Below are 23,207 nucleotides of genomic sequence, written 5' to 3'. Positions count from 1 at the left end.
TTAAAAAAGTATATGCACAGACAACTGCATACAAATAAGCACACACAGAAAAAAGTCTGAAATTCAGGACATTTTCCAAGATGTTTTGACATTTATCTCTGGGCAGTGGAGCTGGATGTAACTGTAATGTTTTAAATTAGTTTTTTAAGGTATTTATTACTTTTTTTTTTTTTTGCTTCTGGGGCACACCCTGGCATGTGGAAGTTCCCAGGCTAGGGGTCAAACTGGAGCTACAGCTGCTGACCTATACCACAGCTCATGGCAACGCCAGATCCTTAACCCACTGAGCGAGGCCAGGGATTGAATCTGCATCCTCATGGATCCTAGTCAGGCTCATTAACCGCTGAGCCACAAAGGGAACTCTGGGTATTTATTACATTTTCTAAAACAAACATGGATCACTTACATAATAAATATATTAAAAAGAGAATAATGAGCCACCTCTTAAAACTGAAGCCCAGAGAAGTTAAGTAATTTACCCAAGGTCACACAGCTAGTAAATGGTAGAGCTAAGATTTGAACCCAAGCAGTCTGACTCATCTATGCAATACCACAGGGCCATCCTCTTTCAGTCTTTTCCTAAGAAACCTGTGCTGCTCTTCTCCAAAAGCAGCCCTATCAGATAAGGAGAAACATGATTTGTCCCAATGCTTCCTGGAGATACATAAATAGCCGTCAGCAAAACAACAGGGCACAATGAGGTGCCAGAGCGACTGGAGCTGCAGACTGGGAGGTCCAGCAGGACATCAGAGCTCAGAGGGAGCAGAGGCCAGTGACATGATGCTCGCTGCAATGCCCCCTAGAGTGCAGGGAAGTAGAGGCAGGCTACCCTCAGTGCTGGAGGGCCTTCTGAGATGCTGCGACCTGACCCTGGGCTGGAACAGGGGGATGAAGACAAGCCTGCTTCCAACAGGGACGATGGCTGTTTTGACTTTCGTGCATGGTACCCATCTCCCCCCCTCCCCCGCCCCCACCCCAGTGTAGGATGGTGGAGAAGGAGGCCTGGGGTGGGGCAGTGACTGCTCTTGTGGGGCTCAGGAGGCAGTTCTTTCTCAACAGGGATGCTGTGGCAGTGAGAATGGTCACACCGACCCCAGGTGAACAGCAGCCCATCCACACCCCTTCCTTCTCTCCACAGCTCAGAGGAACAGGCTGGGGTGCCGCTGGCGAGCACACAGCTTGGTCCTGCCTGTCAAGACCCTCAGTTAAGACCCTTCTCCAATAAATAAAGCCAGCCCTGTCCCCCCTGCCCCAGACATGAAAGCCCAGCTGCTTTCAGAGGTGGGAGGCTGGGCTCCGGAGAGGAAAGCGCAGCTGCCTTTCTTGCTCTCTGCCAAAGCTAGCTTAGCCAAATCCCTAGGAAAATGCTGCTGCACATGAAACATGAAAATGCAAACCACAGACAGTCTGTCCTCCTTCCCATACACATGTTCAAACAAGCCTGCTTTCCAGCCGTTGCTGATGACTTCTGCATGATGAGGTCATTTCCATGGCTCAGCCTGCGGCTTTTGCTCTCCCTTCATTATGATGAGCCAGTTTCAACTTATTTGACCCATATGTGTAGGCTCAGGGGCGCAGGGAAGAAGTAACAGCAAAGCGTGATCGGGGTGTGAAGCCCACCCCACCCCGCTCCACAGGAGCCAAGCAGAGCCACCCCGGGGATGGGCTGCCAGACTCAGGTCGACAGGGTACATCGTCAGGGCCCTCCTGGAGCTGGGGGTCTCCCAGGACTTGCATCTTCTTTCCTCCTTTTGGAGACCTTCCCCTGGGTGGATAACACCCTCCTCAGCCTCGCGTCATGGTGACCAGGGAGCAGGCCAGAGGCTGGAGAAGAGACCCAGGGCAGGGAGTCCACTGTCCCACGCTACACGATGCTGGAAGTACCCAAGTGAGGGCCAAAGAGACCTCCAGATCAAGGAAAAACAGGGCTGAAGGGTGTGGTCGGCATCCGACTGGAAGCTTTAACCGCCCCAGAGCAAACCTCCAAACCACTAATTACCTGTCTAAAGGAAAGAACAGAGATGCCACTGGAGACAGAGGAGAAGCAGACGCTGGTTTTAGCAAGATCCTAGCTCGGGCAGGCTCTTTCCCCACCCACCCACTCAGTCTTCTGAGGCCCAGGAGAGGGTCTGACAGGACTTATCGGCCTGGCAGCAAATTTAGTGACTCTGAGTACAGCCCCAGGGGTTACATCTATGAAAGGTGGTCCTTTAAGGGTGGGAACGGCTGCTGCAGGATAGCTGTGGGTGTGCAGCACTCCCCACAGTTCCATCTGAGCAAAGGATGAGAGCTGATATCTAATGACGATGGAGCTGCTGATTTACAGCCCTGGCCTTAAAGCTGCAGGACCCACCCCTGCGTGCAGGAAGAAACTGTTCTGAGGTCGAGCTATCAGAATGAACCCTCAGGAGTCCCAACATGCAGCCTCTCTCTCGACTTCCTAAGGCATCTCCTCACTTCACTCTCAAAGGAGCACAGGTGCCTGGTCTTGGTGCAACCCTGAGCACCCGCCATCCAGGCTGTGTTGGTAGGAAGGAAGGGGAGGCCACGGGTACAGGATACAGCCCCTCCCAGGAAGCCAGGACTACCGGAGTTCTAGGCCATCACTCACTGAAAAGCATATCAGAACCCAGGCTGCCACAGACAGAAGTGGAACCAACTGTACGGTGGGTGATCAGCCCCTGCCCGCTGGTCCTGAGGAAGTTGGCTTTCTGCTGACTCAAGCCTTAAGACTGCCAGAGTCCTGGCATCTTGCCCAGGCTGAGAGAGAGACACAGAGAGAGAGAGAAAGGAGGGGAGAGAGAGGAAGAGAAGGAGGGAGAGAGAGAGGGAGGGAGGGGAGGAGAGAGAGAGGGAAGGTGGAGAGAAGGAAGGGGGGATGAGGGGGAGGAGGGAGGAGAGAAGGAAAGGAAAGAGATGGAGGTGGGTAGAGAAGAAGGTGGAGGGGGAGGAGATGGGGGCACTGAGAGGAAGGGAAGGGGGGAGTGGGGAGAGAGGGAGGGAAAGGGAGTGGGGGAGAGAGGGAGGGAGGGGGCAGAGAGGGAGGGAGAAGGAAGGAAGAGAGGACACTGGTCTTGTGGTGGCTATTTCTCACTAGCTCGGGATCTAGTCACTTCTAAATAGGCTCTGAATACAATGGCTGTCCCGGCCTCATGGAAGCTGTGAGTCTAAATGGAGAGCTTAACAGTGGCCTCTGCTCCCAGCTGGTAAAGGGAAGCTATAAGGGCACAGACGAGGAACACGCAAGGGAGCGGAGGCGCAGTGGAAGGAGAGCCAACCACAGAGCCAGAGAGAAGGGCAGAACCCAGACCCTAGGTCAAGAGTGTTACTCAGTGGGGAGGGCCATTTCCATCTTGAAGTTTCTGCTAGTTGTAATTCCACTGTCCTTCCAAGCCCCAGGGAGAAAAGTGACAGAAATCTGCCATCATTAGAGCTGACTATAGGACCTCTCTGGAGAAGAGCTGTACCAACTGGCTCCATCCACAGCTTAGCCTCATCCTCGGGGCAGGCATTCAAAGCAGGTGAACAGAGAGGATTGTGCTCCAAAGACATAGGCCCTTGGACTGGAGCAGGGGTAGGCAAACTTCTGTACAAATTTGACAGTGGGAGTTCCCGTCCTGGCTCAGAGTGGACGTGGGTTCACTCTCCGGCCTTGCTCAGTGGGTTAAGGATCCGGTATTGCCATGAGCTATGGTGTAGGTTACAGACATGGCTCGGACCCAGAGTTGCTGTGGCTGTGGTGTAGGCCGGCAGTTACAGCTCTGGTTTGACGCCTAGCCTGGGAATTTCCATATGCTTTTGATCCTAAAAGAGACACACACACAAAAAAAAACCAACAATAAAACAAATTTGACAGTAGATGGTTTAGGCATTTCAGGCTACACATAGCCTCTTTAGCATATTCTTCTTAGTTTACTTTTTTAAAAAAGAACACTTTAAGGAGTTCCCATTGTGACTCAGTGGTTAACAAATCCGACTAAGAACCATGAGGTTGTGGCTTCGATCCCTGGCCTTGCTCAGTGGGTTAAGGATCTGGCGTTGCCGTGAGCTGTGGTGTAGGTTATAGACGAGGCTCGGATCCCGAGTTGCTGTGGCTCTGGCGTAGGCCGGTGGCTGCGGCTCCAATTCGACCCCCAGTCTGGGAACCTCCATATGCTGAGGGAGCAGCCCAAGAAATGGCAAAAAGACCAAAAAAAAAAAAAAAAGAACACTTTAAGAATGCAAAAAACATTCTTTTTTTTTTTTTTTTTTTTGTCTTTTTAGGGCTGCACCCATGGCATATGGAAGTCCCCAGGCTAGGAGTCGAATTGGAGCTGCAGCTGCTGGCCTACCTCACAGCCACAGCAACACATCTGCAACCTATACCACAGCTCATGGCAACGATGGATCCTTAACCTACTGAGTGAGGCAAGGGATTGAACCCACATCCTAATGGATAACAGTTAGGTTCATTACCACTGAGCCACGACAGGAACTCTGAAAAAAACCACTCTTACCTCATAGCCCATAGAAAAGGAAGCTGGCCAGATATGGCCCACGAGCTGCAGTAAACTAGAGCATGTACGAGCTCTGGGTGCTGATCAAACCACACATTCAGGCAAGGCCTGCCAGGCCAGGCCCTATTCCCCGCCTGCACAGCACCAGGCAGCTACCCATCCAAGAGCGGCCCAGTGTGGAATCTGCTCGCTTGACTATCAGCCTGAGTCTTCATTTGTAAATGCAAACGAACTAACATTCACCGGACATTAACAGAAAACCAGCAGCCTGAAAAAGAATGACCAAAATAAACAACAACCAGAACCAGATCCCAGAGGACACGGGATCACTGAAGGTTCAGGAGATAATTTTTAAAACAATTCTAATTAGTGTGTTAGAAAAAGTCAACCCAGTTTGGCCTCTGTGAAGCAAGAGCAAGATGTTATGAAAATGAAATAACCAGAGGACCAGAGAGAAGAAAATTAAAAATGTGGCTCTCAAATTAAAACCTTCACCACTGGGTCTGGTGACAACGGAAGACAACCTACCAGACTATAGAAAGAAGGGACACAGACGGGAAAAGGGGAAGAACAAAAGCAGCATATGGGATACATCTAAGAAGTCTAACAACTAATAGGATTTCCAGTAAAAGGAAATGAAGGAAACAGAAAAGGAAATCATCAAAGAAATAATAGAGGAAAGGTTCAGAAAGAAAGGCTGACATAAGACTTTAAATTAAAGGTCCAAAAGCACCCAGCAGAGTGAATGGGGAAAAAAAGGTCCAATTTAGACACAGCCTTACAAAACTCCAGAACACTAAAGGTAAAGAGGACAACCCTCACTTCCAGAGAAGGAAACTAAGCAAGCAAAACAACAACAAAAAAAATGAAGTTAGTTGCAGAGAAATGAGAATTACACTTAGCAACAACAGATGTTTTAAATCAAGAGATCAATGCCTTTAATGTTTGGAGGGAAAATCAATTTACTAGTATTCAGTCAAACCATCAGTCAAAAGTGAGAGCAGGAGTTCCTGTCGTGGATCAGTGGTTAACAAATTTGACTAAGATCCATGAGGTTGTGGGTTCGATCCCTGGCCTCGTTCAGGGGGTTAAGGATCTGGCATTGCTGTGAGCTGTGGTGTAGGTCATAGGCTAGGCTCGGATCTGGCATTGCTGTGGCTGTGGTGTAGGCAGGCAGCTGTAGCTCCAATTGGACCCCTAGCCTGGGAACTTCCATATGCTGTGAATGCAGCCCTAAAAAAAAGTGAGGGCAAGGAGTTCCCTGGTGGCCTAATGGTTAAGGATCCAGTTTCTGCGGTGAAGGTTTGATCCCTGGCCCTGGAACGTCACTTGCCATGGGTGTAGCCAAAACAAAACACAACAAAACAAAAGTGAGGGCAAAATAAAGGATTCAAAATTTTCCTCTTTTGTATTTTTTGAGGAAGTACTTAAGAATATAGTTCAAACAAGAAAGAAAAAAACATAGCATCCAGCAAACAGTGCATCTAGACCAGGAAAGCTACAGAAGGGAAGTCAGTTGAGAGTTAATGCACGCCACAAGAATGAGCTGTCCAAATTGTATCAAAGGCCAGAGCATTCTGGAAACAATACTTTCAGAATGAAAGAAGGAAATATTAAATAAGAAATTAATGCACTAAATGACTAGGTAATTTCAAAAAGAGAGTACAGATCTTCCTCATCGTATGCTGGGTTACATGCAGAGAAACCCATCACAGGTCAAAAATGCACTTAATACATCTAACCCATGGAACATCACAGCTCAGCCCAGCCTATCTTAAATATGCAGAGAACACTTACATAGCCTACAGTTGGGCAAAGTCATCTAACACAAAGCGTATTTTATAATAAAGTGTCACATATCTCATGTAATTGAATACTGTACTGAAAGTAAAAAACAGAATGGCTGTCTGGGTACAGAATGGTTGTAAGTGGTTTGCTCGTGTGATCTTAGGGCTGACTGGGAGCAGTGAAATCCAAGTACAGCTTACAGAGAAGTTAGGGAATAGCAAAAGACAGAAGAGGTGCTGGGAAGGGGAAGTTGGAGGCTTCTCACTGCTATTCTTCCCCAACACGAGATGTAACCTAGAATACATGGGATAAGGACAAAAGATTTCAGTAGATCTAGGATTCTAAAGGCAATTAAAAACAAAAAACCCTCGGAGTTCCTGCTGCGACTCAGTGGGTTAAGGACGGGACGTTGTCTCTGCGAGGATGCAGGTGTGATCCACAGCCTCGCCCAGTGGGTTAAGGATCCGGTGTGGCCATGATCTGTGGCAAAGCTCACAGATGCAGCTCAGAATTGGTGTTGCTATGGTGTAGGCCAGCAGCTGCAGCTGATTCCACCCCTGGCCTGGGAACTTCCCTATGCCACACATGTAGCCATAAAAAGAAAAAATTTTTAAAAACCCCTGAAAATAGTAATATAAATATCAAAAATCGGGAGGAGAGGGGAGGGAGGATAGGAAAGTGTAAGGGAGCTAAGCCTTTCATCTTCCACTGTGGGAAACTGACAATGTCAAAAATGATAAATCAAGAAAGACCGGCATAAACACACTACTCAATTAAGTGTCTGGAAGAAACCACCAGAAGCACTAACCCCAGAAATGTCCTTAGTGGTAGTGACTTCTGGAAGGCAGAACAGGGTAGGGCAGACTGGTACCAGAGCCTGTTCCTGTCCAGATAAGCCCTCCACACTATTCAACTATTTGACCATGTGACCGTGTGACTTTGATGTATGCCCTAGCCTAGCGCAGAGACCCTTAATCAATATGTCTGATTCTGTATTCAAGAAAGTTCTGCAAGGAGTTCCCGTTGTGGCTCAGGGGTTAACAAATCTGATTAGCATCCAGGAGGACGCAGGCCTGATCCCTGGCCTTGCTCATTGGGTTAAGGATCCGTCACTGCTGTGAGCTGTGGTGTAGGTTGCAGACCTGTCTTGGATCTGGCACTGCTGAGCACAGCAGTAGGCCAGCAGCTACAGCTACAATTCAACCCCTAGTTTGGCAACCTCCATATGCCATGGATGCGGTCCTAAAAAGCCAAAAAATGAAAAGGCAAGAAAGCTCCTCGAGCAATTCTGATGCACAGCTCTAGGTAAGAACCACATTGCTAAATAACCTCTGTGTTCCATTCAAAGCTGAGAAATGACTATTCTAGGACCTCAGACAATAGAGAAGCTCCTGAGGCAGGCTAGCCAGATACCAGATTCCTTATTTCTCCTTCAGAGAAACTGAGTCTTAAGCAATTCCATGACCTGGCAGTGGTGGCCGCTGGCCCTAAGCCAGGGGTATTTCTCGTGCTGGATCATGCAGGTGCTCTTCCACACCCTGCTCTGGGGTGGCGGTGGCGGGGGTTGGGGGGGGGGGGTCCTGGCCAAGACCGGGCTGGCAAGGCATCCCCTACTGGTCACTGTTCAGACAGCTCTTGTCCTTTGGCTCTGCTGTGTCGGAAGAGCTGCCAAGGACACCAGCAGGGGCGGGGGTGAGAGGTCCCTGCCAGTCTGTGCTGGAGCAGAGCCATGGAGCCTGGTACCAGGCCCCATCCTCCAGTTCTGGAGGAGGCCACATGCCTCCCTCCTCTGCCCGCTGGCAGTGTCCCAAGTGGGCACTGCACAGCATGGGGCTCCCTCGTCCGCAGGAGAAAAGAGGGTCATGCCCGCCCAGTCTCAGGCCCCAGAGAAGAGGCAGAACAGAAACAAAGTCTGCTGGTGCCCAAAACCCAGAGGAGGAAGGAGGCCTTAATCAAACACTTTTACTTTCAGCAACAATGATAAGAAACAAAACTTGACAGTGAGGGCAGAGCCCTATAATACAGTAGAGGAATATTCTCAGTTCTTCTAACGACCTGCTAGTTTTTGTGAATTTTTAATTGGGAAATACATTGTACATATAAAACAATGTGTGAATACACGTATTTCACATACACATATATGTACACACATATACATATACATGTATATAAATATAAAATATATACTGTTTGAAACCTAAAAGAACATCCATGCACAGAGCATTCAGTCCAAAGAACAAATATCACCAGAACTTTGTCCTATCCCACAAGGGATAATCGCTGCTGAATTAGGGGCTGATCTTTTTTTTTTTTTTTTTTTTTTTTTTTGGTCTTCCTAGTTTTACTAGGCATGTATGCATCCCTAAGCAGTGCATTGTTTAGTTTCACTTATTTTTCAACTTTATCTAATCAGAATCACACAGTGTGTATTTTACACCTTGCTCTTCCTGCTCTAAGTGGTGGGACTCATTCTCCCTGACCTGTGCAGCTGATTTTCACTGGTGGAGGCGTAGTCCAGCGCAGGGCTGACTTATCTATTCTATTGTTAGTTGTTATCTGGACCACTTCTAGTTTTTCTTTCATCAGCAATGCTGCCAGGGAAACTCTTAGGGGAAGTGGCTAGTCTTTTAAAATGCTCCTCCTCCAAGAGCCCCAGGTTTTGCCTCTGTACAGAGCACAGGAGGAATACTGGGCCTGCAGCGAGAGTTCTGGGAGTTCCCTGTAGCCAAGATGTGATTCCCAGGATCTCTTTGCTCCCTGGCCCAGCCCCACTCACACACAGAAGCCTTCTGCTCTGAACCTGAGATTCCACACCCCTGCTCTAACAGCAGGGAAAACAATGGCCTTTTTAGAGGCAGTCTGGATTTCTGAGTCACACCCCTCTCCCTACTGTCTCCCCCTCCTTCCCCAGGTAAGAAAACAGAGCTCTCAATGAAAGGGCTCCATTGATGGTCTACAGGCATGAGAGCGTGAGAGCTGTAGCAGGACAGGACCCAGGCTCTGCCCTGCCTGGACGGCCTGAGGATGCCAGCCATCTGGCCAGTTTGGTCACATTTGCCACAGGACCACTGGGGGAACAAAGGAAACCTGCCTGTGGTCGTGGCCAGACATTTTTCCATATGCCACACAGTCTTCTACTTAAGGCTCACATAATTTTAAAGGTGGAAAAACAATGATAAAAGATGACTGACACTTCTTGAATACACACCATATATCACTGTGCTAAGTGCCTTATATACCATGATCTTAGCGGTGACAAAATTAATTTAGAAGGTTCAGACAGGCATTTTTAAAAAAGGAAACAGACAAAGCTGGAATTAAGAATACTAGAGGTAGAGTTCCCATCGTGGCTCAGTGGTTAATGAACCCGACTAGGAACCATGAGGTTGCAGGTTCGTTCCCTGGCCTTGCTCAGTGGGTTAAGGATCCAGCATTGCCATGAGCTGTGGTGTAGGTCGAAGACACGGCTTGGACCTGGCATTGCTGTGGCTGTGGTGTAGGCCAGCAGCTACAGCTCCGATTAGACCCCTAGCCTGGGAACCTCCATATGCCACAGGAGCAGCCCTAGAAAAGGCAAAAAACCAAAAAACCAAAAAAAAAAAAACAAAACAAAAAAGGAACACTAGGGGTTCCCATTGTGGTGCTGCAAAAATGAATCCGAATCCAACTAGTATCCATGAGGATGCGGGTTCGATTCCTGGCCTTGCTCAATGGGTCAGGAATCTAGCGTTGCGATGACCTGTGATGTAGGTCACAGACATGGCTGCGGTGTAGGCTGGCAGCTATAGCTCTGATTCGACCTGACCCCTAGCCTGGGAACTTCCGTATGCCTTGGTGTGGCCCTGAAAAGTGGCGGAGGGGGAGAAGATGAGAATACAAGAGCGTGTCCCATAAAGTGAGGGTAAGTACCTAAGTACCATTCTGTGAACTTTTTCTGTCCCTTATATTCATGTATGTTTATTCACCTGCCCTGGGTCACAATGTGAAGTATCTCTCTCACTGCGGGCAGAGGCTAAGAAATTTTCCAACACCCTTTCTTCAGAACCATCCTGATGTAGGTTCAGTTACTAACCTTATTAAACAAGAAAAAAACTGAAGCTCCTTCCTCAGCTTCATTTGGGTGACACACCTTAGTCACCAACCACCCACCAAACTCCTAATGCAAGGGTCTCCTTTCTATTCCTTTTCCTCCCCCAGAACATTCTCCCTGCTCCCCTCACCAGCTCTCTGCACAGCTGGTTCCTTTCCATCCTTCAGGCCTCAGCACGGGGGTCACGTCCTCGGAGAGCCCCTGGCCCGCAGCCCGAGCAGCCCCTCTCCTGGTCACGGCCATGTTGACGTGTCTCCTTGTTTGTTGTCTGCCTTCCCCACAAGGAGCCCCCCTTGTGTACCTGGCACCTGGCACAGCACCAGGCACACAGCAGGCACCTCCTATTTGTTACATTAATGCAGACACTCCCAAGTGCTCACAGTTGGTAAATGGCAACGCCATGATCCCAGCCCAGGTATGCCCCACCCCTCAACACCGACACTATACATGAAAACTCAGAAAGAGCACGCCACCACCCCAGGCCCCAGCGCGAGTAAGTGTTAGCACTGGCTGGGCTAGACTCCAATGCCCACGCTCTCCCACGTCCATAGGGTGGAGGGCTGTGACTGCCTCACTGAACAGCCTCTTGTGGTCAGCTGAGGACTTGGAAGGGATAAGTGAGGACACAGCAAAACCTCAGGCTGGAAGAGAAGAAATCTGCTAAAGAGTGGGGAGATACCAGAAGAAATCAGGACAGCGGCAAGCTCAGAAGGGAGTTGGTGGAGTTGGTGACAGGAATTGGAGAGGCGGGGCTGAGAAGGCTTGCGACAGAAGCCAAAGGGGCGGCCGCAGGAATACCGTGGCCATGCTGCCACCTCGTGGCTGTGGAATGCTTGGCCCACAGGAAAATTAAGAGGTGGGTTGGTCTATGGGATCACTCTTCAGGGGTCATTTCCACCTCATCTTGGTCTGCCTGCTGGGGACAGGAAATGAGTCTGACGCGGCTCCATCTTTCAAGAACTACTGTCCCCTACATCCAGGTAGTGACCCAACCCTGAGAGGTTTACTTCCCCCCTTTCATGGTCATTCGCAGGGTGCCCCCCCCAAACACACTGGGAGGGCAGGGATAGTATCTGATCCATCCCTGAAGCTCCAGTATCCAGCGCATCGGTCATGGCGACTACTTAATATGCACTAACTGCTTCTACAGACACTAACTCTTTATCTATGAGGTACCTATGCGAGTACCAAATGGAGATGTCAAGTAGGTGGTCATTTCAATATGAGCCTGTGGTTCCTGGGGGAGGTCAGAGATGGGGGAATAAATGTGAGCATCACCCACACACAGATGGTATCTAATACCAGTGACTCTCAACAAGCTTCACATGCATGTGACTCACCAGGGGGATTCTGGCTAAAATGTAGATTCTGAGGTCTGGAGCAGGGTCTGGGAGTCTGTGGGTCTAATAAGCCCCCAGGTGATAACAATGTTGCCAGTCCACAAACCACACTCCCAGTGGGAAAAATCTGGAACAGAAGTTGACAAGCTATGGCCAGAAGGTCAAATCTGGCCTATGGCCTCTTTTTCTACATCCAGCAAGATAAGAGCGACATTTTCATCCGAAAAAGGGTTTTTTTTTTAAAAAGAGAATATGTGACAGACCATTAGTGGCTCACAAAACCTAAAGTATTTATCTCGGGTCCTTGACAGAAAAAGTCTATGTGGCATTCCTATTGTGGCTGAGTGGATTAAGAATCTGACTAGTATCTATGAGGATGCAGGTTTGATCCGTGGCCTCACTCAGTGGGCTAAGGATCCGGCGTTGCCACGAGCCATGGTGTAGGTCGCAGATGCTGCTCAGATCTGGTGGTGCTGTGGCTGTGGCATAGGCTGGCAGCTGCAGCTCGGATTCGACCCCTAGCCTGGGGACTTCCATATGCCGCAGGTGTGGCCCTAAAAAGACCCGAGGAAAAAAAAGAAAAAAGAAAAAAAGTCCATCAATTCCTGATCTGGAATGCCCTACAGGGACAAGGTGCACAGTGAAATGAGAGGTATGAGAACGGGGCCTGGGCCAAACTGTTATGACCTCCAAGTCGCCATGCCTAGTTTGGGTAAAAGTATACGCTATCTGTATGTGTATGCTAAAAAGACAGTGAGTCCTGGAAAAGATGAGCTAAGGGATGAGGCTCCCAGGTGTGAGTGGGCTGCACTGGGGAAAAGGTGCAGACATCCAGGATGCTGAATGGGGATGAGCACCCGTGGCCTTGATACTGACTGCCTCTTTCAGGGCTTATCCTGGACAAAAATGATAAAAATTGAATGACGGGGCACTGGCCACCACCAACTCTATGCAGCACCACAGAAGTACATGTACTGAGAAAACACAAGGAAAAGGAAAGGCTGTGAACTCCTCCGGGCTGCTCCGTGGAGCAGAACCATCTGAATTTTGGCTGAGGGTGGAGAAGGTGCAGAGAGAAGAGGGAAGGTGAGGGAAATGGGTGGCAGCAGAACAATGGCCCCAGAGGCAGCAGTGGAGGGGCTGCCCCAAGTCGTGTTTGGCCACAGTGTCTCTTTTCATGCTTCTGCCACCCCGTGTTGAGGACTACATTTGCTTAAATGTCACTGCCCGAGAAAGCAAATACAGCTGTCCCTTTCTGTCAACATGAACCAATCAAACTGGCCCTCTTTCAGTAAAGGACAGGCTGGCTTGCTTTCAGCTCTGAAAGGTTTGCTTGTCTCGTATCAAGCGTTCACATGTAGTTCCAAAGGACAACAATAGCACCCTTTCTTAAGGGTGCAGAAAAGACTAAATCATCCAAAAGACTGCAGGGGGGCAGCTGTAAAGCCAAACTGCTCTTAAATGCTGGAAGGCAAATAAAGACAAAAGAATATTACGAAACTATCCTGTGCTGCTAAACAGAGCCCAGGATTTCCTGGTTGGGAGGAACCTTCAAGACCAACCAGCCTCCCTCATCCTTCCCACAAAGCTGGCTCTTGAACCTAATTGTCTAAAGGATAAAAGCTCATATCATGCCTGGCTTTTGGCATGGAATATTCTTCTCCTTTCTCTTAATAAATTAAAAAAAAACGCAATTAAAAACAAATCTCTGGAGCTCCCATTGTGGCACAGTAGAAACAAACCCAACTAGTATCCATGAGAATGTGGGTTCAATCCCTGGCCTTGCTCAGAGGGTTAAGGATCCAGCATTGCCATGAGCTATGGCGTAGGTCACAGGCACAGCTTGGATCCCTTGTTGCTGTGACTGTGGTATAGGCTGGCAGTTGCAGCTCTGATTCAACCCCTAGCCTGGGAACTTCCATGTGCTGAGGATGCATCCCTGAAAAGCAAAAAAAAAAAAAACAAAAACAAAAACCCAAACCCAAAAAACACCAAGTCTCTGCCTTTTAACCCACTGACTCCTGCCCTTTTCAAGCTCTCAATCGCACTCACTGTGTCTCCACTAGAGAGACTTCCTTCGGGGAAGTAACTGATCTTGCCGCACCCAGCATACTGCTCACTTTCACAGCCACACGGTGAGTCCTCAGTCCACGAAAGAGCTCAGTTTTCTGCCACCTATTTGCTGTGCAATCTTGGACAAACTTACTTAACCTTTTCAAAACCTCAGTTTCCTCACCTGTAAAGTCCTATCTCAACAGGGCTGTACTGAAGATTAAATACGATGATGTAAGTAGATAATCAGAATGGTGGCTAGCACAACAGGAAGCGTTTAGTAAGTCCTGACAATCATTATTCAATTGGTAGATGAAACTGTTCTAGCCCATGGATCACACTCCCACCTCGAAACATCTCACACCAGGGCTGGGTTTCTCAACTTCAACACCACTGCCATTTCTTTGTTGTGGGGGCCCATCCTGTGTTTTGCAGGATATTTTGCAGGGTCTCTGACCTCCACCCTCTAGGTACCAGCAACACTCCACCTTCCAGTTCTGACAATCAAAAATGTCTTCAGAGATTGCCAAATGTCCCCTCCTCCTTCCATAGAGAACTATCGCAGGAGAACATGCAAATCAGTTATGAAGTGGTCACAGCCCCCGCTAGTTCCCCACCATCCTGCTCTTCCCAAAGGCAGCTGCTTCAGCCCCACTTGCTCACCACTCAGCTGCCTTGGAGGGAAGAGGTGATAGGTGCTGTAGATATCATTGGAGAACTGCAGCTGGAGTTCAGGGCTGCCCATCAGGAGCTGGGCCACCTGGTCCACCTGAAATGGCGTCTTCTCCAGGATCACAATGGCATCTTCTCCATCTCCATCCCCAGAAGCCTCATTCACCTATGGGCAGAGACACCATCAGTGGGCCCTGGGGTAGAACCATAGTTGAAACCTGGACAGCAAAAGTAAAAGCTCTCAGGGCCTTAGCAATCTCAATACTTTGGATTTCCTTCTCTGCAGTCTTCCCTCTAAGAAAGCCTAGCCAAAGGCACCCATGTTTCTTTTCCTGGAGAAGGCATCTCATCAACCCAGATCCTTGCCACAGCTCTTTAAGAGATGCAAGACTTCTCAACTGTCTTCTCTTTTGGGCTCACAAGGCCTCTGTCAAATTCTCCTCATTTTGGAGTTCCTGTCGTGGCTCAGCGGTAACGAACCTGACTAGTACCCATGAAGACATGGGTTCAATCCCTGGCTTCACTCAGTGGGTTAAGGATTCGGCATTGCCATGAGCTAAGGTGTACGTCACAGCCTTGGCTCCAATCTGGCGTTGCTGTGGCTGTGGCGTAAGCCAGCAGCTACAGCTCTGACTGGACTCCTAGCCTGGGAACTTCTATGTGCCTCGGGTGCAGCCCTAAAAAAAGAAAAAAAAAAAAAAAGACACCCCCCCAAAAAAATTCTCCCCATTTTACAGCTGAAGAAAATGAGGTCTAGAGAAGTTTAAGTGACTTGCCCAAATGGTGAAATAGAAATTAGACTTTAAGTATCCCAACTAGCTTCGAGCTCAAAGGTTCCCATGGCTAAAATCTTCAGCAGGTGCTGCAGACTGAAGGTAAGTTGGGCTGAGACAGACAGAACCTTGTAAAACACAAGAGACACAGAAAGAGGCATGGAAGCCTGGCCCAGGGTCTCCCTGCCCCCATCCTCCCAAAAGTGAGAGCGCCTGCCAGGACTTCTGGGGAACCCTTGGACTGCCTCTTTACTAGCTCTTGGGTCAGTATCCAGTCTCTCCTCAGTCCCTGCTGGAGAGCTGAGCACGTGATATTAGAGCTAGCTGTGCCTGTCTGCTTAAGGATGCTCTGCACTCCTGAAGATCAAGGATGGGAACTTTCAGCTCTATGTTGCACCCAGTTCAGTGCTGGCCCGTCTGTGCATGAAACGTGGAATTGAATCAAGAATGGGAACTTTCAGCTCTATGTTGCACCCAGTTCAGTGCTGGCCTGTCTGTGCATGATATGTGGAATTGAATCACCAATTCAACAAACTGTTTCCCCGCTCCCAGGAGCGGGAGTCCTGTATATAGCAGAGATCATACTTCCTACAGTGCCTATGTTATTGCCTGGGGCCTGGATGACCAAGACTGCCCAGAAACATACTGGATTCCTAGCACCTTACAGGGTTTTTGTGTGTTTTGTTGGGGCCCGTTTGTTTGTTTGTTTGCCCTCACCCAAGGCACGTGGAGTTCTGGGCCAGGGATGGAACCTGCGCCACAACAGCGATCCAAGCCCCATCAGTGAAACCTCCAGATCCTTAACCAGCTGTGCCACAAGAGAACTAGCACGTTACAGGTTTAATAAATGAATGGTGAAAGCTTGGGGAATTTAACATGCGACTTTTTAATCGACAATAAATACACTCCGCAAGTGTTAGGTTCTTATTTTAGTACAAGAGGAGGAATTAGGGAAATTAGCCCCACGCGTGTTAATTCCCTTAATTTCACAAGTATCCTTGTTTCCTCCACGAACCAAACCCCTGCCCAGGCATTTTGGCGCACTTGGCCTCCTTCCCACCCGGGGCAATGCGATTAGTATTTTCCAAAGAATCTCAAAAAAAAAAAAAAAAAATCCGCCTCCGAGGCGACGATTGGGTCACTCCTTCCCGCATCCCCACCCCAACGCTGCTTAATGGTACCTTTCCGTGCAGGAAAATGATTTTGTCCCGCGCAGACTCCCTTAGCACTTTTTTCACTCTAAAGCCGGAGAAAGGTAAGCGGACAGGAGCAGAGGTACCATTCCCAACCCTTGCTTCCTTCTCCTCTGTGCTGGGTGCCTCCGCCTCCTCCGGGTCTCGTTCGCGCTTTCTCTTGCTGGGTTGAGGAGCGGTGTCCGCCATATTGCCGGGGGAGAGTGTGCGCCTGCGCCAACCCGGCCGCGGCCCCGCCCCTCTGCCGCCTCACCCCACCTCCGCGGAGGGCGGTGACTACAACTCCCGACGTGCTCCGCGCCGGAGTCAGCCGATCTCCTGGCTGTAGGAAACCTAGGGCCGCTGTTTTTTGGGACTCGTCTAGAGTGAGCATCTTAATTCGAGTTTCCCGCCTTTGGTCTCCTCGTGCTAGCCAACCCGGGCGGAGGCTGGTCCTGAGGGAAAAGAGAAGGTGACAGCAAGGCTAGAGAGGCTGCAGGGGAGAGGGTAGCCCAGCCACCCCACCCCACCCCTACTCCCCCGAGTCCGAGCTGCAAGACGCCCTTTGGACTCTGCGCTGACACTTGGGTTGAATACAGCTTTTTAATCAGAGTTATGCCAACATTGATTAGAGTGGAAGGGATGTTTCTGAAGCAAATCTGTTGAGCCAATCTCTTTCTTAGTCAATTGATTGAACATAGAGAACGCTTAAAACCCTATCCATTTTTCACCCGTTTCCATTTTACAAAAGTCCTCTTTGTGTTGTCCTTTTCTTTGTAAATCCCAGTATTTTTTGCTGAGAAGAATGGTAAGTGAACAGGGCCAGAAGTACATTTCCATTGCCTGCCTCTTTGCTTCTGCTTCCTGTCCATTAGATGATCAGGTACCCTGCCACCTTCTCGTTCACCTTGCCTTTAAAAACACTTCCCTGAAAGCCATCAAGAAGTTCAGGTCTTTTAAGGATGAGCTGCCAGGTTTTCCTTGCTTGGTCTCACTCATTGCCTGCCTCTTTGCTTCTGCCCCACTGTATCCATGTTACAGAACCAAAGTTGGGTCTCCTTGGGCAACTTACTGCAATCTATCCACACTGGGTTGTGATGAGGGAAAGTACAGCGTTTATTGCAGTCTTTGGGGTTTCTTTGCGTTTTAGGGTCGCACCCGCTGCATGTGGAGGCTAGGGGTCCAATCGGAACTATAGCACAGCCACAGCAATGCAGGATCCGAGCTGCGTCTGTGACCTACACCACAGCTCATGGCAACGCTGGATTCTCAACACACTGAGCGAGGCCAGGGATGGAACCCACAACCTCGTAGTTCCTAGTCGGATTCGTTTCCGCTTTTCCACAACGGAAACTCCCAATTGCAAGGTTCTTAAAGTGAGACCAAGCAAGGAAAACTGGCAGCTCATGCTCAAAAGACCTGAACTTCTTGATGGCTTTCAGGGAGGTGTTTTTAAAGGCAAGGTGAAGGAAAAGGTGGCAGGGTACCTGATCATCTAATGGACATTCTTCTGGTTGATAGATGGTATTTCTGGGGTCAGTATCAACCTCTGATTCCAACCAGTCTGGGGTCTACAAGGTTGTGATCAGTATGTAGTTTGCAGTTAACTTCTACCTAGTGGGGATTTCATTATCTGCGAAATAATTCAAGGATATGGCTCAGGGTTTTATTTTATTTATTAAAAAAAAAAATTTTTGGGGGGGCTGCACCCACGGCATATAGAGGTTCCCAGGCTAGTAGTCCAGTCAGAGCTACAGCTGCTGGCCTATGCCACAGCCACAGCAACACCAGGTCAGAGCCGCATCTGGAACCTACGTTGCAGCTTGTGGCAATGGCAGATCTTCGACTGAATAAGGCCAGGGATCAAACACACATCATCATGGAGACTATGTCGGGTTCTTAACCTGCTAAGCCACAATGGGAACCCCTCTTTTCTTTAAAAATTTTTTTTGCCGTATAAAATATTTACTTATGATTTCCCTGCAACTCTTGGTGCTTGAGCATGCCTTCCTGAGAAGTGAGTGCACCTCTGCTGATACTTGCCAACTGAAAAAAACACACAGCCTACAAGTTGCATGTTATACTTTATTCAGAGAATCTACTGAGGACTGTAGCCTGGAAAACAGTCTCTGATGGCTCTGAGGAGCTGTTCCAAAGAGGTAAGAGAGGAGCCAGGATATATAGGAGGTTTTGTTAGAAAAAAAAAAATGTAGTTGAGCATCCAAAGATTACTGCTAATCATGAAAAACAGACATTTCAGGTTAAGGATTTTAGTGCCTCTCTATACATGGGAAGATGCAAGAGTCTGAGGTCATTGAAATTATTTCTTAGTTATGCACCTTAACTATCTAGGGCCAGTATCCTGTTTTTCTTCATCCTGAATGCCCCCTCAGGGTGCATCATCACGGCCTAAAACAGTGGCTAATGGCTTGATGGTGAGCAATATTCGCTGGTTACTGAAATGGCAGGCAGGCAACAATTTTTTGTTGTTGTTGGCAAATCATTGATGTGATATTTTCTGCTAACCACCCTTCCTTTTTTTTTTTTTCTTTTAATTTGGTTGGAAGGAATGTATTGGAGAGCAAAGTTGCAAAGCACTGTGCTAGTTAAATTTTTTATGTCAAATTTTGTATTCTGATTTATTTTGTTTATTTATTTTTACTTCTTAGGGCTACATCCATGGCAGATGGAGGTTCACAGGCTAGGAGTTGAATCGGAGCTACAGCTGCCAACCTATACCACAGCCACAGCAATGCCAGATCCGAGCCTCGTCTGCTACCTATGCCACAGGTCACGGCAACACAGGATCCTTAACCCACTGAATGAGGCCAGGGATTGAACCTGAAACCTCATGGTTCCTAGTTGGAGTTGTTTCCTCTGCGCCACATTGGGAACTCCAGCCTAGTTTAATTTATAGCACTTTCTCTAGCTCCCCTCCCCAGTCCCTACATAAACTTGATTGACCAGTTAGGCTCTCAGCACGACTGGTTGAAATATGATGGCTTTAGTAGAAACTTGAGGAGCGTGAAGTCTCTGCTTTCTAGAAAAATAATCATTGCTCAAAGTAAAATTAAAATTTTCTTTGAGATAATTTTTTTAAAAAAGGAAAGGAAGTGGAGTTCCTGTTGTGGCTCAGTGGTTAACGAATCCAACTAGGAACCATGAGGTTGTGGGTTCGGTCCCTGGCCTTGCTCAGTGGGTTAAGGATCCGGCGTTGCTGTGAGCTGTGGTGTAGGTTGCAGACGCGGCTCGGATCCCGTGTTGCTGTGGTTCTGCCATAGGCCGGTGGCTACAGCTCCGATTAAACCCCCCTAGCCTGGGAACCTCCATATGCTGCGGGAGCGGCCCTAGAAAAGACAAAAAGACAAAAAAAAAAAAAAAAAAAAAAAAAAGGAAAGGAAAGGAAGTATACTGTTGACCCTTGAAACAACACAGATTAGAACTGCAGGTCCACTTATACGTGGATCTCTCTCTCTCTCTTTTTTTCTTTCTTTTTTTTTTTTTTTGCCTTTTAGGGATGCAGGTGAGGCATATGGAAGTTCCCAGGCTTGGGGTCAAATTGGAGCTGCATCTGCCAGCCTACACCACAGCCACAGCAACACCAGATCTAAGCCACATCTGTGATTACCCCACAGCTCATGGCAATGCCAGATCCTTAACCCATGGATACTGGTCAGATTCATTACCTCTGAGCCACAACGGTCATTCCCCTTTTTTTAGTTTTAGTTTAAAGAAGGAATAGACCCTTTCATTTCAGGTATTAAGACAGACTAGGTATCCTAAAAACAAGTCAGCTAAAAACATCTAAACATTCTGGGTGCAAAATTTAAAACATCCTTTTGATTACATTCTTGCTCTCTCAAGAAAATAAAATTTTTAGAAACAAAAAATATGGGGGCACACATCAATAGAATAGTAAGTGGATATTGAAGCTGTGGTTCTAAGTGTGCTTGTTGGTTTGTAGAAATCTAGAGACTTGGGCTTTAAAATGTGATGTTTAAGGCACAAACCTGGGCTTGTGCAAGTGAGGAGTTGGAAGAGAGCTTCCCAGAGAGCCAGAGATCTTTAAAGATTCCCCCACTTCAATGAAAGGGCCAACTATTAAAAAAAATAAAAATACCCCCACTAAAGGGAACAAAATATTTAGGAAACTTATGTGTCTCAACATCTGGCTCTCAGGGAAGAAAAAAAAAATCTTTTGAAAATATGTAATCACAGACCAATCTCTGTGCAGGTTTAGAATTCAAATTCAAGAGTTCCTGTCGTGCCGCAACAGAAATGAATCCGTCTAGGAATCATGAGGTTGCAGGTTTGATCCCTGGCCTCACTCAGTGGGTTAAGGATCTGACATTGCTGTGGCTGTTGCCTGGGCCTGGAGCTGTAGCTCCAATTATACCCCTAGCCTGGGAACCTCCGTATGCCACCTCCATATGCGGCCCTAAGAAGATAAAAAATAAAATAAAATAAAAATACCTTTTACAGTTGCAACTGAAAATATGAAGTAGTGGAGTTCCCGTCGTGGCTCAGTGGTTAACGAATCCGACTAGGAACCATGAGGTTGCTGGTTCGGTCCCTGCGCTTGCTCAGTGGGTTGGCGATCCGGCGTTGCCGTGAGCTGTGGTGTAGGTTGCAGACGCGGCTGGGATCCCGCGTTGCTGTGGCTCTGGCGTAGGCTGACGGCTACACCTCCAATTGGACCCCTAGCCTGGGAACCTCCATATGCCGCGGGAGCGGCCCAAGAAATAGCAAAAAGACAAAAAAAAAAAAAAAAAAAAATGAAGTAGTAAGGAATTACTCTCATAAAAGAGGTAACTGACCAATATGGAAAAGACGTATAAAGTTTTATTGAAACATACTTAAAGACATAAATGGAGACATACTTTTTATGAAGAGAAAGTTTCAATATAATTAAAACATCTATTCTTTATAAATTAATCTCTCTAGATAAGTCCCATAAAAATATGTACTGGCCTTTTCCTGGAATCGAACAAACTGAATAAACAGTTTATATGAAACAGTTTATATGAAAAGAGAAAAGGAAGGGTTAGGGTGATTTTAATGAATGAGAGGAGTGGAAGAGCAGACCTGTAATTTTTCAAGGTTTACTAACAACCACCGTAAATAAGCCAGCATGCTACTGACACAGGGATCCCTGGACAAAGGGAGGAGCCTGGAGGACCCAGGAGAAGACCCCTACATATGACAAAGTGTGGCAGGAGTGACAAAACACTCAGTGGGGGTGGGGAGATGGACTCAACAGTAAATGATGGCTACTCAAATAGGAAAAAAAAAATGGATCCCTGACTTAAAAACCAAGAGCAACAAAACCAAACCCAAACAAAACATCCAGGTGGATTAAAGACCTAAATGTGAAATGCTTTCAGAAGAAAACACAGGAGTAGCGAAGGATTCCCTAAAGACACAAAACTCAGAGACTATAAGGATAAAAAGATAAAAGGTTTTATACTAAAAAATAAAACCTATTCTTTAAATGACACTGTTCTGTGGTTGTTTTTTTTAAAGCTTTTAGTAATTTAGAGATATATAAATATTTAGGAATAAAATAATACCTGAGAGTTGCGTCAAAATGATCAGAGGGTGAAGGAATGGGTAGAGTTATTGTTAATGTAAGTTTATCTCTGGTTGCCTAGTGGTTAGGGATCCAGTGTTGTCACTGCTGTGGCACAGCTTCAATTCCCGGCCCAGGAAATTCCACATGCCACAGGTATGGCAAATAGATAAATAAATACATAAATATAAACATTATATACCCATATATAAAATATTGCATATATATGTGTATATATAATGTTTTATACACACACTCATATATAATCTTATCTCCGAGTTGAGTTGGTAATGGTTGAAACTGGATGACAGGTACATGGAAGTTCACCAAATTTTCTTTTTAGTGTATGTTTTTTTTTTTAATTAAAAAAAAAAAGGCAGGAGTTCCCGTCGTGGCGCAGTGGTTAACGAATCCGACTAGGAACCATGAGGTTGCGGGTTCGGTCCCTGCCCTAGCTCAGTGGGTTAAGGATCCGGCGTTGCCGTGAGCTGTAGTGTAGGTTGCAGACGCGGCTCGGATCCCGCGTTGCTGTGGCTCTGGCGTAGGCCGGTGGCTACAGCTCCGATTCAACCCCTGGCCTGGGAACCTCCATATGCCGCGGGAGCGGCCCAAGAAATAGCAACAACAACAAGACAAAAATAAATAAATAAATCAATAAATAAATTAAAAAAAAAAAAAAGGCAAAAGGAAAAACGTTATAAAAGGATACCAGTTTTGATCCACCAAATTAGCAAACATTTAAAAATCTAGTAATCCTAGAAGTTCCCATCGTGGTGCAGCAGAAACGAATCCGGCTAGGAACCATGAGGTTGTGGGTTCAATCCCTGGCCTTGCTCAGTGGGTTAAGGATCCCACTGTGAGCTGTGGTGTAGGTCGCAGACACGGCTTGGATCCCACGTTGCCGTGGCTCTGCCATAGGCCGGTGGCTACAGCTCCAATTAGACCCCTAGCCTGGGAACCTCCATATGCCACGGGTTCAGCCCTAGAAAAGACAAAAAAAGACAAAAACAAACAAAAACAAAACAAAACATAAAACCCTGTAAAAGTAAATAGGTCGTCAGGAATGCATACATATGTAATAAATTTTTACGGAAAAGTTAAGAATGATAAATTCAAAATTCAGAATTGTGGTTACTTCCGGTGGGAGAAGGGAGGAGAACGTAATTAAGGACACAAAGGGAGTGAGATGGGGATTGTAGGGTTTTGCTTTTAAGCTAGTGTTAGGCATTGAGTGTATATTATTCTTTAGTCCTTT

General features: G+C 47.4%; 1 protein-coding gene across 2 annotated transcripts in view; it reads right to left on the bottom strand.

Annotated features, from left to right (window-relative positions):
- Positions 1-16,630, bottom strand: part of DCPS (decapping enzyme, scavenger) — a 36,412-nt gene extending 19,782 nt beyond the window's left edge. The window contains exons 1-2 of one of the 2 annotated variants that reach the window (XM_021102159.1): positions 16,393-16,630; positions 14,430-14,604 (exon numbers count right to left, since the gene is read on the bottom strand). In XM_021102159.1, the coding sequence (XP_020957818.1) occupies positions 14,430-14,604; positions 16,393-16,593 (376 nt within the window). In that variant the 5' untranslated portion in view covers positions 16,594-16,630. The remainder of the gene's footprint in view (positions 1-14,429; positions 14,605-16,392) is intronic. The other variant, NM_213790.1, reaches the window with a different exon arrangement.

This window comes from Sus scrofa, chromosome 9 (assembly GCF_000003025.6).
Source record: "Sus scrofa isolate TJ Tabasco breed Duroc chromosome 9, Sscrofa11.1, whole genome shotgun sequence".
Classification (NCBI taxonomy): Eukaryota; Metazoa; Chordata; class Mammalia; order Artiodactyla; family Suidae; genus Sus; species Sus scrofa.
The sequence above is the reverse complement of the archived record's forward strand: the minus strand, read 5'-3'. Positions and strand labels throughout refer to the sequence as shown.